The sequence below is a fragment of the Sitodiplosis mosellana genome, unplaced genomic scaffold (assembly GCF_009176505.1).
Source record: "Sitodiplosis mosellana isolate CC-2019 unplaced genomic scaffold, AAFC_SMos_1.0 Smas_scaffold_1, whole genome shotgun sequence".
Classification (NCBI taxonomy): Eukaryota; Metazoa; Arthropoda; class Insecta; order Diptera; family Cecidomyiidae; genus Sitodiplosis; species Sitodiplosis mosellana.
Window position 1 is genome coordinate 14669139 of NW_022595244.1, and position 22433 is coordinate 14691571.

Sequence of the window (22433 nt, forward strand, 5' to 3'; positions counted from 1 at the left end):
AACCCAAGAGAATGTGAATTTTTCCGGGAAATCATTCAATAAAATTCATTTCAAGGGTAAGGCGCAACAAATTGAAAAGAAGAAATCATTTTTTTTTCTGTTTGTTCAAAGGGAACAATCGAATTTGGTGTACGATGTTCTTTACAGGAGGGCAAAAAAGGGAACTAACTTGTGGGAAGAAATACATTCTGAAGTATTGGATGAAGAAAAAAGATGATTGTTCGTAGGACAACGAACGGAGAGAGCCGCCAACGAAAGGCAATGAACTCTTTATTGCCTGCTTTTCTAGTTAAAAGAGCGAGAGAGACGAAGAAGCATTTTTCTACCTTTGACTAGCATATTTTCAATTCCAAGACATCTTCATTAGTCATTCGCACCGTTGAGCGTCTACACAGACGCACAAAATGTCCAAACCAATCACGACAAATGAATCAAAGCAAAGAAAATGAATAAAATAAGAACGACAGAATCGACCGACAAAATGAACAAAAATCGAACAGCAATAACAAACGAAAAGACGCACATTTTCATGTTGCCATTCACACTTTGTACTTTTGATTTCATTCTTCGGTATTTTCACTTCTGTGTCCTCTTCGCATGGTCTGTTCTTTTTTTCCCATTCTGCTTTGTGTATCGAGTATGTGTGTGTGTGTGTGTGCTGCTTTTTTATGACTATTTGCGCGCAATATTCTATTTGATTGCATTGGGTTTGCGTTGTTCGCTTACAACGTGTCTTTTCCATCATTGCACACATCGATCGCAATCAGGGCTTAATTTTTCCCATCCGCTCGATAGAGCCTCAATCGATTGTACCGAAAGAGTTTTTCAAAAGAAAATCTTTCAAAAGAATCTTTGCAAATATTTTCAATATTCTGCTAGAAATTACGGCTGTAAAATATATTCAAATGATTGGTTTTGATTTATATTTTAATACTATTAAGAAAAAAACTAAAAAAATTGATGTTTTAAATTTTATTAAAATAATTGATATCGTTTGATCCATATTTTGACAATCGTCGTACAATGATTTGTGACATTTCACCATACACTGCAACTTCATGCCATACTTGACATTTATACGATTGTCAAAATGATCGTTTTAATGAAATCAATAATTTCATTAAAATTCAATACAAATCAATTTTTTAACTTTTTTTTCTTCATAGTATTAAAATATAAATCAAAACCAATCATTTGAATATAATTTACAGCCGTAATATGTAGGAGAATATTGAAAATTTTCGCAAAGATTCTTTTGAAAGAGTTCCTTTTGAAAAACTCTTCCGATTCAATCGATGGAGGCTCTATCGAGCGGATGGGAAAATTTAAACCTTGATCGCAATGAACTTAGCATCTGCTCCAATGGCGCACCGATACAATCATCACTTTTTCTTCGGTTCAATATTTTTTTTTTCTCTTTCCAAAAAAGAAAAAGTGTACATTTCAGTGTTGTTTTATGGCGGTTCAATGCTTTTGTTTATTGGTAGTTGTAATTTTTTCTTTTCGTTCGGTTTCGTTTCTATCGAAATTCCATTGATTTCGCCTGTTGATCATCGTCTCTGTGTTTTTCCTTTGAGTCAACCATTTAAGGCGACACACACACACAGCACTTCGGCTCTTGAATTATTCTCTCGGATTATTTTTCTGTTCCTTTTCGCTTCATTTTCCCCATTTCGATCTCGTTGTTGAAGGAATTTTTTCTTAGAATACATCAGGAATTATAAATATTTGTGCTGTGCTGTGCTGTGCTGTGCATTTGTTCCATTGAGCATGTGTGCATGTGGCTCTCGTGGTGTGTATAGTCTTTTCGTCGTTGTTGTACGACAACGTTATTGTTCGGCCCCGGTGATATAGAAACACTTTTTTTTTTCGAAATGATCGCAGGCGAAAAGAAACATTCATAAACCAATGTACAGTATATTTCAAAATTAATTGAGAAGCGAATGAAAAGAAAATAACCGAAAACGGCAATGAAAAAAAAAGCACACACACACCCTGCGACTGAGTGTGTGAGCGAGAGAGAGAGAGAGAGAGAGAGAGAAGAAGCCGCGCATATGAAATGAAAATAAAAACAAGGAAAAAGAGCTAACGACGAAGTGTATGTGTGTGTGCATTTGACTGTTGAAATCAATTTGTTAGCAAAGCAGTCATGATAGAAGCATACACATATGTACATTGACATTGAACTTGAATATTTTTACATTGTTTTTATTATTTTGACTTCGTTTGCGGTATTCGTAATGTTTATTATTGTTATGTATTTGCCATTTGGCGCCCATGTTATATTCCTTATGTTTCAACAGCAGCAGTAGCAGCAGAGTGTGCGCGCGCACGTCGTATAAGAGCAACGCGAGATATCATTCGTTCTTTTCGCTTTGCTTTCCTATGTATATTATACAGATTTTTTTTCCCTCTCATTTCATATCACACATTGAGATTATTGACCGTCGCTTTGAGCTTATGCATTTGAGTCTGAATGAATGGATCGTGTTCGAGTGAGCGGCGAATCTAAGCGATTCTAAAGTAAATCAGAGAGATAAAAATACGAAAGAAAAAAAAACAATCGCAAATTTGGCATTGACCAATGTTCAGCAGTCTGTGTGAATCATTTACCTCAACGAACGTCGCGGATGAAATGAAAAATAAAACAACGTTTACTTTCAATGCTGAATGTAAATATTTGCTCTGGTCTTTGATCATGTGGAACATTTCAATTCATACAAAATGTTTCACAGTTTATCGACAGAATACAGACTTTGCTTGCACATATCAGTCACTGAGTCACTAAGTCGAATTTATATCGCTTACAAACAGACCGGATCTGAAGCAAAAAAAAAAACAGAAACAGAAACAATATTTTTTCTTTCGGTGATTCCAGCATAAAGTCCCATCAAAAGAAAAAAAATTCCATGTGTTTCCATTGAGACAACACTAACTGGACTGATCATATTTTTCGTGTTTTCGACTTAGACTTTGATTGCGTCAATCAAACGGCGTGCGAAGTTGTAAGACAAAAACGCAACGAACTGCATGTGGAATGCAAATGTTCCGTCGGCTAAACGGCAAACGCAACAGGTTTGCACACAGCATGAAACGGCACCACGTTGCGGAAGACTTGACGATGATCCGATCCGATGGGACACGACTTGCATACGCACGATGATGATTCCGTCACGATCATTGCCGATGGCAAACGGTGGTCGCTTTCGCAAATGACGACGCAAGCATATCAACATGTGCTTCTGCTCAGAATATTGCTCTTGGCACACTGAGAAGTGATCAATGAATTTACTACACAGCCATTAAGTTGTAACGGGCATGCGATCAATGCGCTCTCACTTGAGCCTCTGTCATGTCGCTGTGTGGCCGCATCGCGGAAAAAATTCAACAATGAAATGCATCAAACCACCGTGCGTCAACATGTAAACAAATGCCGAGAGAGTGCCGAATGCCTCAATGTGTTTTTAGGTAGTTAACTCTTGCGCCCACAATCGGCACCGCATTTTTCAAGATATTCTATTCCGTACGCGCGTGTTACGTTACGTATAGTAAAATGCAAAGTTGCTCGATTTCTAGAGTATCACTGGTGTGTGTGAGTGTGTTTTTTTCGTCTTCTTCGGTGTGCTTGATTGTGTGTGCTGCCAGCGATATCGATAGACAACCGTGCGCGCAACCTCAAAACGTTCGCAACGAAACGCAACCAAACAGCCTCGACGATCGCATATGTATGATATGGCCGAATCGTATGCATATACTCGTCGTATTCTGCGTATGGCGCATATATAAATATAAAACGCGAAACTTTCACCGAATTTAAGCTAGAACCAAGCACATTATCAAAGGTAAAACATCGATTCGAATCGAAGCAGGCGAGCGCAGCAGAGATACGAACAGAAAAACTTACACACTCCGAGCATATACTCACAATTCAGTTCGATTGAGCGAGCGAAATCAGCCTAAAGTCTCTTTTCGTTGCGAACAAAATCAAACAGATTTCTGTGCGCTAAGTCAGTTGTGTGAAGTGAACACACTGGAACGAACGTGTGACTACGCAGCTCCAAGTTTTTTTTTCTCTTTATTTTTAAATATCGACAGTTTGTTAATTTTTTTCTTGGCCCGATGAAATTTTTCTTGGCCCCGCATTCAGTGTGTACGCAACCAGAGCAAATTCAATCGAATTTTTCGACGAAAATTAATTTAACAACCACAAATTCTAAAAAACCAAAAGCCCAAAACAATTTTAGCAGTTTTAATTGAAATCGGTTTAAAAGCTAATCCAAATTTTAGAAAATCTCGTTAAAATCAAAATTTGTGATAAAACGATACAAACAGCTAACAAATCAAAAATACCTAATTAATTCTGCATAAGATCGATAACATTTTGAAGAGATAATTTTTTTCGCTTTTCCACATAAAATTTCGTTAAATCTTTAAAAAAAAAGACAAGTGAGTGAACTTTTTTGTGAATAAAGAACTAGAAACTTCAGATAACTCCAAAATTAACGCAGAAAAAAAAATTCCGAATTTTTTTTTTTTCGTTCGAGGACATTTCGAAAACCGATCTCTTGTAATAAATCTTCATTTTTTTTCGTGAAGTCTAAAGAAGCAAAAATTGAAAAGTTCAAGTTTACCAGATGAACTGATTGTCAAGTTGATAAATTATAACAAGAGACAGCTCCGTCAGAGAAATCGCAGTGTGTTGAACAGAGAAAAAAGCAAATCATCAGCAAGACATTTTAATTGATTTTTCGTGTACGAACGATGTTATAAAAAAATTGTGCAGCCGGCCCATTTATTCCACGTTCTTCTGATCCTGAATTGAATTGACGACGTCGTTGAAAAAGAAATCGCTACCGAACAACCGTGTACTGCAAATTAATTAAACGATCAGAGCGCCAAAGTAAAACAAATCGTATTGATTAGCAATAACATTGATTGATAAACTTTTGGACTACGAACTGAAACAGGCCAAATGAAATAAAACTTGGCATGTATTTTTGTTTTTGAAAGCGCAACAAATTTTTTTATTTTTTTTTCTGGTTTTACATAAAGAAAACTGTGATATCAATGGCTAACACAAAAGATTATTCAGACTGTGAGACATTTCAATAAACAACATAACGAAGAAGAAAAAAACCCAAAAACGACGCGAGAGAAAATAGAGACATTGCTGCATATAGGAGAGACATACATAGCGAGAGTAGCAAATTAGTCAAGAGAAATTTGCACCATTTCCGATTAACATAAAAATTGATGGGTTTCATCTTCGGTCGTCACACATCATTCAACACATGAAATATTTAACTGTCAAACGTTTTTTTTATTTCTTTATTCGTCAGTTGTGAAATCAATTCGAACACATTTGCTAAAAACGCGTAACCAAAACCATTCGGCAGCCCGTTAAAAGTCAAATATCGTCGCTGTTATACTATTTCCTTTTTCGCTATTGTTCGAGTTGAGTGTGTGAATTGACAGTTTAAAATGTCCGACTCCGGTACGCTTCGTCCAACAGTGAATCGTGTTGTTCGCGAACTAGTGAAGCAAGTGGGCATTTTCAAACCGAAATTAGACGTTGCGTTTGCATCGAAGAACGGCGACAGCTATTCAGGCGAAGTGTATCGCATCATTTTGCGACCCGACGAAAAGGAGCTCGAAGATCATGCCAATAATAATGTCGAGTAAGTGTAAAATATCCATTTTTTTTAGTCAATCTTCTGATCCTAGAACCAATGTGAACCATTCGAAATAGTTGATTTGTTTTGGAATTGACAGTCTCATGCAATGCAAATTACCTACTGATCTTTGTTCAACATTTTTTCTTCTCTGTGAAAGATTAGAAAACCCACAATTGACGACTTCTTTTGTTTTGAAAAAGTTTAAACTTGAGAGATCCCAAATAGAAAAAGCACACAACAAACACGCATTACCGATTTTGCCATTTTTCTTCGCCTTGCTCTAGGTGTACATTTATTTTGTTTATCGGCCTGAAAATATTAGTTTGATCACATGTTGTGAACCGGAAAAAAAGGATTGATAGGGGCTCGATTGCGTGTGTCATGGATTATATGACGATAGCCGTTTCTTTCACTCCCTCTCTCTCTCTCTCTCTCTCTCCCTCTCTCCCTCTCTCGATCACCGCAACATTTTCCGTTATAAATAATTTGAAGATAAATTGCTACCAAATTGTGCGCAGATTGATTTGATCAGCCCGTAATGTAGAGCCATACACAATTCATGAATCATGAGTGCAATAAAACCTTTCCGAAATCGATCATTCAGTGGCCACATGATTTTCTGGAGAAAATCAAATTACCAGCGCAAAGTTTGATTATCATATAAATTTTGTGGTAGAAAATGCCAAATTCATCGGACTTTGCGAAAGTTTCACGCAGAAGAAGAACACAAAAGTGACACTTCAAAGAAATTCATTGTAAAAGGTAGTTAGTGCACCAAGAATAAGAACACAGTCAATTGCTTTTAAATTTTGGTGAGTTTCTTCTTCTTCTTTTTCTCCGTGTTTTATTTTTATGTTGTTTGGCAATTGCCAATTCTGGTTTTTCTTACTGGGTCAGCCGAAAAAAACTGAAACACTTAAGGAGAAGCCATCGTGTACACACGAATAGCAGCAGAGCCAACAAACAAAAAATAGCGTAGAATGAACAAGAGCAGATCATGTTCTTCAGAAGAGACAGAAGAGATCGTCGTCGTCGTCGTCGTCGTCGTCTGTTTTGCGGTTTTATTGTACGTTGCACAAATTTTGTGGCGTAAATATTTTTTCCTCTGCATTCGTCGGTGATTCCGTTCGAAATGACTTTGGGTATTTTTCGCTGGATTCTGTTTTTTTTCTCTTCGCGCATTATTCCTCTGGCTCCGTCGTCAGAAGCAACATTTTTTGCTCATGTTATGTTTATTTTTATGCTTTCTTTGGTTCCTGTTCGCATATTTAAAAATAAAAAACACATTATTTAAAGGCATATGGCATTCTTGGTGTCTCGTTCCAAAAATGACTTTGAAAGAAGAACAACAAAACACATACAAACAAACGTCGAAATGAGGAACCGATTTTTTCATGCTTCTCCGTTTTAAGTTTCCATGCACCGCATGAAAAATCCAACGGAAAAGAAGACTACCAAGAGGACGGGATCGACGACAATCAGAAGAGAGAGAGAGAGAGAGAGAGAGAGAGAGAGAGAGAAATGCTGTTGAATTTTTCGCAGATGGGCAATTTTTATTTTGGTTGATATTGTTTTAATCCGTTACACAAGCAACGTGTGGCAATTCAGTACATTTTTGGTTGTCTTGATGACAATCATTATGACAGGGAGAGAGGGATGCGAGAAATTGTAACTGATTTTGACACCCATTTTTTTCTGCCCATTCACTCGCTTGCTCTCCTTCGCATCACAAAAAGAAAGCCGAAACCAATCCATGCATCGATCGTGAATCTGGTGCGATGTATTTATACATTAATTAAATAGACAAGTACATATCATGTCGAAAGAAAAAATGAAAAAAATTCAACCGTTTTGCATGTCCTGAGTTCATTGGGCAATGGCCCACAGATTTGCCACTTTCCGTAAGCATTTTCCCCGAAATTTCGCCGTATAACTCGTTGGTCGCAAATCGACCAAAGCACGACAGTTATACGCATAATACGTAATCGCTTAGTTGAGTTTAGAGCGAACACCACGAGCGAGAGAAAAAAGAAAAAATGAACGGAGCTTTAAGAGCGACGGCAACGGTTATTTCGTCAGCGAGTAACAACAATGAAAGCATAAATCAAAGCATCTAAATTGAATTGATTGAACAATAAGCACGGCAGCAACTTAATTATATTCGGTGCTGTGGTCATTTTTTTCCTCTCTCTCTCTCTCTGTTTCTCTGCCCCTTTCTACTTTTTCATTTCATTCTGCCGAAAAGAAACAGAAAGAAGAAAAAAAAATGTCGACGAATTGGCTGTGAAAAGTGAGCGAAATTTGCTCTCGACTTGGCTACAGAAAACAAATGGTTTAACGCAATAGATACGTCAGTGTAAGGATTTCTTTTCTGCAAAATGTGAACTCTTTCTTCATTGGAATGGGTCTTTCTTCACATACGCATTATTTATGTTTGATTGCTTTTTTTTAAATATTTTTTCGTGTGTTTTGTTTTTCTTTCTTATATTTTTTTTTAAAGTCGCATAATTTTTTTCTCCTTCATTTGCGTTGTTGCGAGCCAGTTTCTTTTTATTTCGTTTCTTTTTCCATTTGCATGTAGCCGATTTTGACTGTACACCTCATTCCATTTGGAAAGTAATGATTTTTGGAGTCTTTTTTTCCGGATAGTTTATATAACGTCATTTTATTTATTCGTCTTCGGTTCGTGAATTGTTCATCTTTTTCATCTGCGCTGTGTATATTATTTCTCTCGTTCGAAGTGGGTTAAATAGAGACAGAGACAGAGCAAAGCAAGGGAGAGAAAGAGACTCTTTACTCGGGCAATCATTTCTCGGCATAGTGTTGTTATTTGTGTGCGAAATTCAGACGTTATCACGAAACATCTATATAAGAGATATGCTTTATGGTTTTTTATTGGCGATTAAAGCGCTTACGAGAAATTGGCCAGTTTTCAATTTTGACAGTTTCGAAATGCACGAAATTGCGTATGGGACACACACACACAGATACATACTCACACATTAACCAGATTTCTTTTGCACTCTGTCCTTTCCATGCGCACGTTTTGTGGCTTTCAGAGCGACATTGATGCAATCAGCCTCGTTTCCCAATTTTAGCCTACAAATTTAATGATTTCAATCAAATTGTCCATTTGCAATACAAGTGATAGATAGAAGAAAAAAAAACACGAAAAAAAACTGGAACGGAATTAGTCGTCTGTCGAAGAGATAATTTGGTTTGAAGTCAATAAAGAAAATTGCATAACGCAAATTGATTCTACAAGACACAAGAACACGCCTTTCCTCAATTGATAATGAACCCCACACTCAGACACATTTGACGTGGATCTTTTGTTATGGATAATTGTGTCGTCAATTTCAGCGAACTAAAATAGAATTTGACGGATATTTGCCAACACAGATCGTCAATTGACCAAATTCTGTCATTCGAATCACGTCCTATTGCTAATCGGAATATTGTCACAAACAAATCCAACGTGCGAATTATGCGGAGATAGAGGAAAATCAAATGTGCTGACTTTTGTCTCGTAAATATCGTGCACATGGGATATTTATAAATATCCAGCTAATTATCGATCGCAGCGTTTTGTTTTAATACTCACAGTAATCTCTTGGCAAATACTTTGCACTCAATTCGATTTTTGTTGTATGTTTAATGTTATTGTTGTTGGGTTAAATTCTTTTTTGCTCTCTCATAAAACAATTTTTTTTTTCGTTCAAAAGAAAAACGCAACAACAATCCAAATTAAACAAAGCAATAAATTTTGCTAAACAAGCATCACAATAAAATATGCATTAAGCGTACAAATACCAGGTCGAGTACGGAATAATTACACAACTGATTTATTTTCCAAGCAAGTCGTTGAACTGTCGTCGTCGTCGTCGACGCGATGAAAAGAAACGGTCGAAAAATGCCAAACAAATTTGAGCTACTGACAAATATGCACATCAAACGAAAACACCATCGTCATTGTCGTTGTCGTGGTCCCCGCGAATCAAAACGGACCGATATCAATTGCATGCTGTGTGCTCGACTCATCGATATCAATTTGCTGTGTGTTTGGTGAGCGTGTACTACCAAGTCGTGCGCGCGAGCACACATACACATGCTCGTTGTGTGGTAATAATTATGGAATGGAAACAATATCGTTTATTGCATTTAATTTGCATGCAAGTGTAAAAGTGTCCGAAAACATCAAATGTGCACGCCGATGCAAATTCACACCAAACATACAAACGATCGCTTAACGTAAACAATTCACCAACACCATCATCGTCACCCCTCGCGAAGCATGCTCGCTGCCACTGTGCAAAATGACAATGCGACTGCAGTAGCTGACGGCCGCCGCTTTTTCTCCTTCTCTGTTGGTTTTTTTCGTCTTCTTTCTTTTTCTCTCTCGCTCGTGCGCTCACTGTTCCATGTTCGCTTGTTATTTCGTTAGCGCGAGCTACTCTTTGTTTATTTTGGTTCCATCCAGTTATGTTACGTTGGCCGTTTTGAAACCAGAAAAACACAATTTTCGCCAATGAACATGAACACAGTCAATAACCTCACTCAATACGAGAGACAATGTGCAACGTACGACACATTTACTAGCCAAAAGCGAATTTGACATTTTCAATGTGTACTCGTTTCGACATGTAAACAAAAAACATGCTGAATTCCGTCTATTTCTTCATATATACACATTAATTTTGTTCGTCTGTTTTGTTGCTACGGTAAAATGTGTAAGAATTTGAAATGAATCCAAAAACATACAAGATATAACAATCATTGTGTGTGTTTGTGTTTTTTGGGAATGTTGAAAGCTCAGGGCCACATTTGATATAGAGTTGATGCGTTTTTTTTATTGACTTTTGGACACACACACACACACACACACACACGAAATAAAAAAAATTTCAACAACATTCATTGGAATTATTGTCACGTACGAAATGTGTTCGGCCCACAACTCATTTTTGCATATCGAGTAAAACAAAATGAAACGAGAAGACAGACAAAAAAAAACACGAATTAATATTTGCGTTTAATTTGTGACCCTTCAAAGCACCATCGAAAATCCGAAAGAGAAAAGATTGGAGAATGATTCAAGTGGTTTTCGCGCTGCATTACGAAATTCGAAAGTACAAACATTATTACATATTTTGCAAAGCAAACCGAACGAAGAAGAAGAAGAAGAAGAAAACGAAGCAAAAACAAAATTCACATCAATTTTCGTTGTTTCGGCTTTCATTTAGATTGAGATTTTGTTGATTGCATCCAATTTTGTGCGCCAGCATACAGGTGTCTCGATTTGTGATTGTGACTTTAATCCACGCATAATGATCTGTGTGCGACCGCTTTATTGCGATATCATGGCAGTCAATTAACACATTGTCATAAATTGTCACATCATATGGGACACTTAATTTCCAACCAAATTTCCGTCTCCTCTGACGCGATTTTTCTTTCTCCTCTCGCACGAATATTACATTTTCAAATTGATACGACGACTCTGACAAAAACCCATACAATTTACGAATACAATTCACACATCTTGCACATTCGTACTGTTTACACAATGTGTTATTTGCTTAAATTTCGGGCTGGATATTTAATTTGTAGCCAATTCAATAGGTTAACTTGGATCATTCAAAAAGCAAAATTCTATTTTTAACCGAAAACTTTCGATTTTTGTTGTCGCTTCTTTGCCATTTCTGTCTACTTCCAATTATCCCTCGCATAAACAGTCAGTCAAATATGATTTTTTCCCCTTCACTCGTATTGGCCAAAATGATGACAATGAGCGAGACGATCGTAAATTATTCTATGAAATGCCGGATTTCTTTTCGGTCCGAAAAATCCACAACAATGTTACACATATCTTTCGAAGCTGAGAAAAAATCAAATCAGTTGAAAAAAAAAACGAAAAATATTTACGATAACGTACCACAATCCAGTATGAAATCAGACCCCAACACAAAATTAGAAACATAAAATTCGTTTCTGAATCGGAAATGCCAACTTTGATACTCATAAGCGTCAGTGCTAGAAATGAAAGACCATTTTTTGTTTTCGGTTTCTGCGGATCGCTTAACTCAAATTATACCTGAGCTAATTCATTGATAATGGCTGCTCCTTGATGATCCATTGTGAAATATTAGGGTTTAGCAGAGAAAAAGCTGCACGGAATTGATGATTTCTCTGCGGCGCAAATTAAGTTTAATAATGATGACACATTTCATTTTTTTTCACTATTTTGATGATTTGTTTGCGTTTAATCGCCGACTCACAACATCCTTCTTACGAAACAGACCCTGAAGAAAACACATAAAATTCTCACGATCATATTCGATCGTTTAGATTATTCTAATTCGATTTAAATGCGTCGCAAGAACTTTTAAATCCAAAATATTTACAAAATCACGATGTGATGTAAACCAATTGGTCAGGGATCAAATGTGGAAATGATAAACTTGCTAAAAACCAAAAACAAAACAATAATATTTATAGAGTTATCAATTTTACTGCGTCACAAGTTGGAATAGTTGAATTGAATTAGAAACGATAAGTAGTAGAACCAGGCAATGGATGATCGAGACTATCTCTATCACATCGGCATTTGTATTAGTTTGCTTTGTTGACGTCACACACAGATGCGATGCGCTGCAATGCGATGGAACGGTCTCGCTTTGCGTGCCTCATGTTGATTAATTTATTATATGCGTTGTTTACGGCATGCGTAGCAGCAGCTTAGCTCTTTCGAGCTTAAACGATTTGTGGGGTCCGTGCGAAATATCTCTGTAACTTGATTCTATCGATCGCAGGCAAAGCGAGAGTCGAATTATGTAAGCATCGGAGAGCATCAACGAACGAAACAAATAAATTAAGTGCAATGCCAATTGTATTGGAATTATAATACGAAAACAAACATTTGTCTATTTATAGAATCGTTTGATTCTGGTCATAGGGTCAATTGTTTACTTTGATCCAACTAGATTAAACAATCTATGCACAGTGTGCCGATGTGTTGTAGCTGCTGTTGCGCTGTTTGTGTGTGTATATCAAATACGCTATAGGCTGAGATAACGCCACTCACTTAGACAAAAGTGCGTAGAGCTGATGTAATGCAATTAGAGAAGGAGTGCGCGCATCTGTGTACGTATGTGTTTGTGTGTGTGTGCAGTGATTTGATGCGAAAAGAATTTGCAATCCAAAAAAACCGGATCGTTTGTCACTGACATGTAGTGCCAATGATAGCAAAAGCGCCACTCCAAATATTTGCCCCAGCGATTCTATGCTTTTTCTTCTTTTTCCTTTCTCTCTCTCTCTCTCTCTCTCTCTCTCTCGCTCTCGCTAGTGATATTCTCGCTCAAAAAGTGCACTATGCGTCTATAAATAGCAATGATCGAAAAAAAAGTTAGTGTCGCGCTAATTATTATGATAATTAATAGCTTTTCCATTCCTAGAATTCGTATTTAGCGCATTCGATCGATCGATCGCAAAACGTCACTTCGTCGTAATTATTTCATACGGTTGAATGAACCAATGTTATTATTATTACAGACGGCTTTTGGACGAAGTGAATGTGTATATTAATAGAGAGGAAAAATGCATAAATTGTGCCCAAATTTCACCTTGAATAAATCGGATTAGAGTGACCGAAATTCGTTATCGGCAAATTTTGAAATGGTTCCGTTTAGTGTGCGTTCTATATTGACCATGCACGCACTCGTAGCTCAATTCTAGGCTTCCGATCAGTATAACCATCACAAATAGAACGAAACATAAAATCGAGAAAGAGAGAGAGGTGGGGAAGAGATAGCGAGAAACAACGAAATCAGAATCGAATGTGAAGATAAAAACATACGCAAAATAGAATGAGAATGATGACGGCGATCGGAAAGAAATCAGGTCACAAGTCTGTGAAATGAGTTTTTGGGTATATGTGTGTATGCGCGATCCATTCATTTCATTTCATTTCATTTATCATAACGCGAATTAATTATTGTTGTATAGACACTGTGGAACAAAAAAAAAATAAGAAGAAGGCACACATTAAGAACTGAATATAACAATAAATATCTCTTTTTTTATTCTCTTAAATGTTCCCCACACACATTCGTAGTTGTCGACCTTTCTGCGAGCAGAACGAAAATCAGTGAGAATAGCAAAAGAAGGATCGAAAGAATGAAACGACATGAAGCCGGCGATACCATTAATCTTGTCGAGAAAAAAAAGGCGGCAGCGCGCATCGATGTAGAGAATTTGAAACTTTTTTTTCAACTTCGTCTTTTTGCCTCGCCTTCAGCATCTATGAAGCTTTATTAAAAAAAGTCGCTATCTCTCTCGCATACGAATAACACTACTTACCCACTTTTTCGACAGTTTTCTAATTGGTTGTAGATTGTCTGCTGCGCGTTGTGATCGTTTTTTGCTGCTATTCCGCAGTTCCCGCGTCCGCCGTTGTTCTTGTTTTGTGTGATTCATGTGTTCTTATCCTTTCTTTCTGTCTATTCCATCGCGCATCGTCTTCTTCATTTTTGTACTTCATTTCAATTGAGAATGTCTTTTTGCTACGAGCTTTTTTTTCGTTGCTATTTCTCTGCCTGTTGTTGCTGTTATTCACGCAAGATTCTCTTGACTTGTTAATGCGGTCGGTTTTGAGAACGAAATTAGCAGAGTTGTATTCCGTGGATTTTATACGCGGAGTGCCAAAGCTATTTGATCACTCTGAATGTTTTTTAATTGGCAAAGTGGAACTTTTTGGACCTTGACACTGATAGAGTCAAGTCACTTTTGGCATAAGAAAAAAACCATTCATTCGTTGCGACGATTTCTTTTTTTTTTTTTCCTACCCAACAGCGAATCATTCTTGTGAATATATTTCAAAATAAACGCTTGTACTACTATGTTTGATCTAATGTGCCCGTATCTCAATCACTGCTTCAATCAGATTTGGTATGTGTCTTTCTTTAGAAACGATTTGTGTCGCAATTTCAAACAAAATCACACACTCACAGTTTGTAAAAGTGAACGAAAATCGTAGCAAGAGAAAATGAACCAAAACAAAACTGATTACAAATTATTTTACTCGCGAATTTCGAGTATTTTTACATGCGCCGCTCCATCAAACGATAACAAATGAAAACCAATCCCGTACGTAATGTCAAAAGAAAGAAGGAAAAAACGGCGACACAGCAATCATAAATAGATAGCCGCGAAATGAGTGGAAATCTTTGTTTAGTTTACCTTATCATCTCACAAACGAGACTGCTTTTATTTTGAATGATATTTAAAACAAATTGTGAAAAAAATTTGATCCGATCCGGTTGAACTGTAGCAAAAAATTGTTAACACTCAAAATTATAACGAAGTCAATTTTCCTCACATGGGCAACATTCGTGGATTCAGGAAACGAACCATGATTCTTAGTAGGTTGAATTTGTAAAAGCTACTATAAACCCACGAATCATCACGTTTTATTGAAATAGAAAGTTGCAAAACATTAATTATTCACTGATAACGAACAAACATACCAAAGCGTCACCCAAATCATTAGCCTTAGTGCAAGCAGTTAAATTGCTGTGCAATAGATAATCGTCGCCATGGCTTATCATGTTATTCGCTCGGTATTTCTGTTTGGTTTGCACCATTTTTTCATAGAACGATTGATAACCGTGGTGCACTATATAACACCCCGTCAAGGCGAAAGGATTAGAAGTGATCGTCGAAGGGAAAAAGTTTTTTTGACTCTCAAGACTTGCTTACGAGGTGATCATTTGATCGATTGCACGGTGTCAGACTTTGTGTCTGACGCTTCATTAAAATTGCCATTCAGCCGTTGTGACTTGTGCACTTTTTTTGCATTTCACCATTCAGACAAATCTAGACATTAGAAACGCACGCGTAAATGATAATTTACTCATTGTGACGGTGTTAAATGTCAAATATGCCGGCCTCTAGAGATTATCCTGAACGTAAATATTTCCATTTTTTACACTTTATTCTCTCTGCATCTGGCCGTTCGTGTCTCTATCAGCAATCAATTTTCTTTCTTTCTGTCTTTCTTTCTTCCGAACGAACGATCGTACGTGCACGGCATGCTCAATGTGGTCGAAACGATTCGCCAGATGTGTGATAAATCTGCCGATATAAATCACACAGCTGTGAGAATCTGGTAGCATTGGAGCATGCGCGCATCACAATTTGACCTTGGATCACACACACGCTCTCTATCACTATGTTGTTGCCGCTTGCTCAGTAAAAGTGCTCACTTTATTTATGGCTGTTGCAATTGTTCATGCACATATTTCATATGAAAGCAAAATAGATTTTGATTTGTAGACCGTAAACAATTATGACCGATGCATCGTTTACACAGTGCTAACTATGATGATGATTCATGTTCATTGAATTGACTTTGTCTTGACTCTCTCTCTCTCTCTCTCTCTCTCTCTCTCTCTTTCTGTACCTATGGACATAATGGAAAATTTATGTATGGCTTTGATGTGTCAGTCACACTTGGTGATTGCTAACGACCTTTCTTCGTCTTGTTATTATTACCGTTACATATTTTGCATTCAAAAATGTTCACTTTCGATTCCGTTGTCGATAAAACGATTGCATAATTTTTTTTTTTTGCATAATACAAATATTCCCCATGATCGGTGTTTGTTTCACAAGTAAACGCGTCTTCTCGATTTGATGATTTGTATTCCGCGCTGCCATTTGTTGCTCAGGTTCTGACACGATTAACTCACATCGAGACTTTGACTTTGTTTATTGCGCGCGATGTCTCGATTTATGCAGAAATATTGAGAAAAAAAATAACCATTTATACCCAATAAATAGCCGTCGCGTTGCGCCATCCTTATCGGAACAGTAACATCGAGTTCACATTTGTTTATCATTGGCAGCGATTGCATGCTTGTGCTCCGTATACATACTTTTTATTTTATTTTGGGCCAAGCAATGTCCAAATTGATCAATTTAAAAGCAACAAATGGAAAAAAAAGAAAGAAAATAAAACACCATAAATAAATAAATGGCATTAAAAATCAATGGAAATGGATTTTTAGGTCTGATTTTGGTTATATTTAAATTGTAATTTTCGGTTGTTTAAATAACGAAAAGTTATACGACCAAAAAAACCATAACAACAACAATGGTAACGGCAACGACACCAAACACCGCCGCTGAAATACGAAAATAAGTCAAGAGGAAAAGCACAACGAAGAGAAAAGAGCGAAAAATGACATTAAGCGTCTCTTTTTTAAGTGGGTCACTGTGTTACTAAATCAAGTAGTTCGTTGAATTTATTTTATTTCGACGTGTATATTTTTTTTTGAATCCCATTCAAAAATATATACATACATATGACACGGACAGAATCGAAAATCAAAGATAACCATAATTTTGAGTACGTTGTTACGATGAGAACAAGTGTCAATTTAGTTTCAAGTGGTTCACCACATTTGCTTGAACAAAATTAATAAAAGAAAAAGAAGCGATCCCGTATCACTGAAAAAAAATGTCAAAAATTTACTAATAAATGGAAATTGTCTGGTTTTATTTTCCACAGAAGCATCATAAACATTCCGCACGAAATTCGTCTCATCGCTAAAATACCACCAAAGAGTCATTATCGCCGTCAAGTGTACAACAGTGCACGTCATTTTGCGCGCGAACACTACATCTACGAATATGTTTTTCCGGTATTTGAAAAATTCCAACGGCTTCATTTGAAGGAACAGTACATTTTTAAGCACTATCCAAGATGTGTGGCCGCCAGTTCGGTGTACGAGGACGAGTATGTGCTGTTGAATGATTTGAGTTTGCAAGGTTTCCAAAATTCCGATCGTCCGACCCCATTGCATTTCGATAAGTGTGTGGCTGTGCTAAAAACCATTGCCAAATTCCATGCAATTTCATTTGCGATGAAAGATCAACAGCCCGAAAGATTAGCCAAATTGACATCAAAACTCACGGAAATCATGTTCACCAAACCAATCAATAAATCGTTTGAAAATTTCTTGAAGAAAAATGTGGAATACTCGTTAACCACATTGGATCCCGAAAAGGACAAAGTCATTATCAAAAAATTGCTGGAATTCCGCGAAAACTATGCCAGTTTCATGGTTGAATGCTGTGCCGAAAAAGAAGACGCTATCGTACTCCATGGTGACTGTTGGATCAGCAATATGATGTTCCGTCGAAATCATGTAAGCACATACATACAAACACAAACATTTCTAGACCGTCTCCACACGCAAACAGCACTCGGCTGTTGCATACATTCCGGCGTTTTACAGTGTTTGACTGAAATGGTTTTTGTTTTTTTTTTTCTTCATTACAGAATTCACCTGACAAATATGACATAACATTCTTGGATTGGCAAGTGGTTCGCAGCGGCACAGTGGCTATTGATCTGTCATATTTCATCTTTTGCTGCACAGACGCTGAAGTGAGAAAACGTTTGCCCGAATTAATGCGAATCTATCACAATCACTTGATTCAGCGAATCGATGAGTTTGGCAGCAATGGTGCAGCACTGTTCCCATATGAGAAGCTTGAATGGCACATGAAGAAATACGCCAAATTTGGATTAGGTGTGTTCAAACTTGAATCTCGTGTTTTTTTTGTGGCAATTTTGTTTCTTTCTTTTCCGTTGATCTTTTTTGGCACATTTTTTTCTGCTATTGTTCTTCAAACATACTAACCAGTGTATTCGTTCGTTTAGGTATGGCGTTGATCACATTACATGCAACATGTTGCAAGTCAAGCGACTTAGCCGATGTACAAACCGGATTGGATGAAATGGATTTGAATGATATCGATAAATATACGTTGCCATTGCTGGCGAATCCGGCCTACAAAAAGCGAATGGCCGATGTTTTGCGTGATTTCCAACGGCTGGACTATTTCTGATTGCCCAACTCTAAGTTTCACCCGCCACACACACAAGCGCACCCACTCACGGGACGTGACAAAACATACAAACGAATTTAAATGTAACATGTAAATAGAGAACGTTGAAAGCGTTGACGAAGCGAAAACAAACAAAATCGAACACAACAAAAAAAAATACGACCGTCCGCAACGAGGAAAAAAACCGACAAACAAAAAAGCTAATGAAATTTGTAACAAACACAAATGAGAAAAAAAAAACTTTGTGTACACATTGCGGACACAAACTATTCTCATCGATTAGGAATAATTTGACAAAAAACAAACAAAACCAATCCAATTGCGATCGCATGTGATATGCTCGAACAAAACAATTCGAAAAAACGACGTGTACAAATAAAAACCACTCTGGACATAGGGCGAAAGAGCAAACCAAAAAAAAACGAAGAATAAAACACAAACATGGAAAAATAAGTTCAAATCCCGAGCTTTTTTTAGAACAACCGAAGGAAATATTTGATATGTGATGTAAATAAGTTACAGCTAGTGTGAAAACACATTGAATTTAGGGGTGCTTCCATTCAGATCCATGCTCAGCACCGCATTCTTTCATTCCGTCAACTTTATACATAAAAATGGTATGACAACAAATCAATCAATCGAAAAAGGGTTGGAAAGAAGTTGAATAAACATCAACATCAACAATGAGAGATAATCAAGGGGCGGCTTTCGGTTTTTGATCACTGTTTCGTTTTTGTTGTTTTTGTTATTAAGTTTCTTTTGTCTTTAATTCATAAGATCCGCCATTTGTGTGTTCATAATTAACATACTGTTTAACGATTTTACTATTAATACATATTAAGTAGACACAAAACACAACGATTTGAACGTTCAACTCTGCACGTTCGCTTCCATTTCAATGAAACGGTGAAACGGTGCGATCAATGATACATTCGCTAATTCACACTCACACACACACACACACACACACACACATACCAACCTATTTACATACAAACATTTGTGATTTCGATGATATTCTTGATTCAAAATCCGAGCTTATTCCCAAAAATGAATGCTAACACAACTTTAATCTAAACGACAACAATGCAGATCATTTGCAAATCTGAAACCCAAATAGCAATTAAAGTAACGTTTTTTTGTTGTTGCAAAATTACGAGTGACAACAGTCCTCAAATGGCGTTATTTCAATCGCTCCTGTATACGATAATAGAAATGTACGATTCAGTATTTGCTGCACAACAAAATGCATAAAATGCCATCAACGATGGCAAGACAATACGTTTGAAAGAGAAAAAACTCACACATTTTCACCGAAATGAATTGGATATTGATGAAAGACAGCATAGATTTAAAATTCAATCATTCCGAGCAACAAAAAAATATAGAATAATCTCAAATGTTCTCGCTCGTGATTACAACGACAAATAAGCCCAATGACGTGTATTCAAAATTTGAATCACGAAAAGCAGTATTTAACGCAAGAGAACTATGTAAAATGCTCGATTTGCAAACCAATTTCTATTTCGTCAATCTGATGAATTTCCAATGAATTCCATCAAGAAATAGGCACATATAATACGCAAAATTAGTACAAATTTAAAAATTACAATCCAAACGAGATACGTAAAATTCATTGTAATTTTTATTTATTGAATCATAAGATTTTTTTTTAATAATTTTTTTTTCTCTCTCTTGTTCTTGTGGACTAAGATAAGACATGATATACAAAACGCATACCCACACACAAACACAAACACACACACACACACACATACAAAATCATTTCAAGTAAAGTGGAGGAAAAAAAAAATTTTGTTAAAAAAAAAAAATCGATTGAATTTGCTTTAGTTGTGTAGAAATTAGTTGTATGAATACTATGTAAAGTTGTTTCTTTGTATTTACTACAATTTTATTTAAATGAAAATTAAGCGAAAGAGAAAAAAACGATGAAAAAAAAGAAACAAAAAAATGAAAATTGCAACAGAAGCCCTAAAAATTATACGATTTAATGATATTTTATTCTGTACATTTCTAACTTAACATGTAAAAAAACCCACATAACAACGAAAAGCATCCTTCAAACTGTTATATATATAAATATATATAATAATCATTAAATATCTAATCGTGTGAATTGAACATTAAGCTAAGATAGATGTAGTTTCTGTTCGACTTTCCTTCTCCATCCCCCGCTCCCCCTCTCTTTCTACAAATGAGAAAGTCTCTTGTTTATTATAAATATTTCCATGTCTTTTTAATTGTTTTGTTAGAACACAACACAACGAACACCTCTTTCTTCTCTATCAGAGCATTCTTGTATCTTTTGAAGGAAATTCTATTGGCTTAAACAATCGACAGATGACTACAATTGTTAATTAGTTTAAATTAAGATATATCTATATATATTATATATGAAAGAAAAGCGAAAAACTTTTAATTTAAATAAAAATCCATTATGATGTTGATTTTAAACAAGATGATTTTTTATTTCATTTCGTATTTGCCACCAACCAACCAACCAAGCTCAAGGTATTCAATGCTCGTACGGCACATTGGCTGGGCTACAGTGGTAGTAGCGGCAATGGCAGCGACATCAACAAATCAAACCTTTCGCAGATGTCACTGGATGCTCCGGAAAAGGATAACCGGAGTATTGTCGATGACGTACAACGACCCCAAACTCCCATCATATCATTTTTGGTATTTTATATATAAAGCTCTAGGGAGAGTATGTTTATATGTAATGACTTATTGTTTTGTCTATTGAGTGTAACACATAACGAGAAGGATTGCATACAATTGACGCAAGTCTCCTAACAACCGTCAACCGAACACATTTTATTTTGGATGCGAGAAGCAATGCGAAACGATTCACTTGTTCACACATGCTCGAGCACGCAAACACACACACACACACACACACAAGCACTAGCACAAACACACACATACCCACTTGGCGTGTCCATGTGTTGAACATTGTTCCGGCTTTTTATTTACTATGTCGGAATTCCGAGTTCGAATGAAGCACGCCGCCGTTTGTCATGAACATTTCCTGGGTAGTGGTGTGCAAACTGCGCTTCTGCGCAACATCGTGGTTCGATTGTGTGTTGTCGCTCGCTCACTCTAACCACTTACTTTGGTCGGTCGGTCGGTCGGTCGCTCGTTCGATACACACCATTCAAAACAATAAATTGTGCGTGGAAAAACACATGCGGTGAATAAATTTTCTAGTTCTTTCGTTGCGATGCCACCTAAACTAATCGATGTACAATGCATAATCATGTAAACGCTGCCATATTGATGTGTGAAAATTTGCCAGTTGCAAAATAGCACATACGTTATATACACAATTGCCTCGCACTCGATAATAGCTCTTAGACGAAAGTGTCAAAGTGATATAGAGAGAAAGAGAGTGTGTACTTGGCTCGAGACAATGGAGCCGTCCATCGCCTTTTTAGACATCAATGTCTGAACTCAACATTCGATTGGATTTGAGATGGTGAATTATTCATCGCGATTATTTGCAATTTTAATTGAGCCAAAAGGAACATCAATGTCGTTGACGGCTTGAAACTGTTCGAGCAACCAAGCAAATATGCGCAATATTCCATCGACTACTTTCGAACCGAATACCATTGAGTCATCGGTTATTTGTTGATGAAAAATGAAACGGGACTTTTCCTTTGAAAAGGTCGACTTTTAACAATGAGTCAAGCTTCGAATTAGAATGTAAATTTTGCCTCTTGAATTGAAAAATAGCCGAAGCCCCAAAACATGCAGGACATCAATCGAGGCCCCATTTTCATGTGACAAAGGTGATTTTCTCGAACAAGCAAAAGA

At 36.7% G+C, this 22433-nt stretch overlaps 1 protein-coding gene across 1 annotated transcript; it reads left to right on the top strand.

The window, feature by feature from the left end:
* The first annotated feature begins 1941 nt into the window (after positions 1-1941).
* Positions 1942-21065, top strand: LOC129565202 (uncharacterized oxidoreductase dhs-27-like). Its single transcript, XM_055439788.1, has 4 exons — positions 1942-5678; positions 17245-17884; positions 18019-18271; positions 18403-21065. Exons 1-4 carry the CDS (start codon positions 5482-5484, stop codon positions 18588-18590), a joined length of 1278 nt encoding a protein of 425 aa, XP_055295763.1. The 5' UTR covers positions 1942-5481; the 3' UTR covers positions 18591-21065.
* Positions 21066-22433: the final 1368 nt, after the last annotated feature.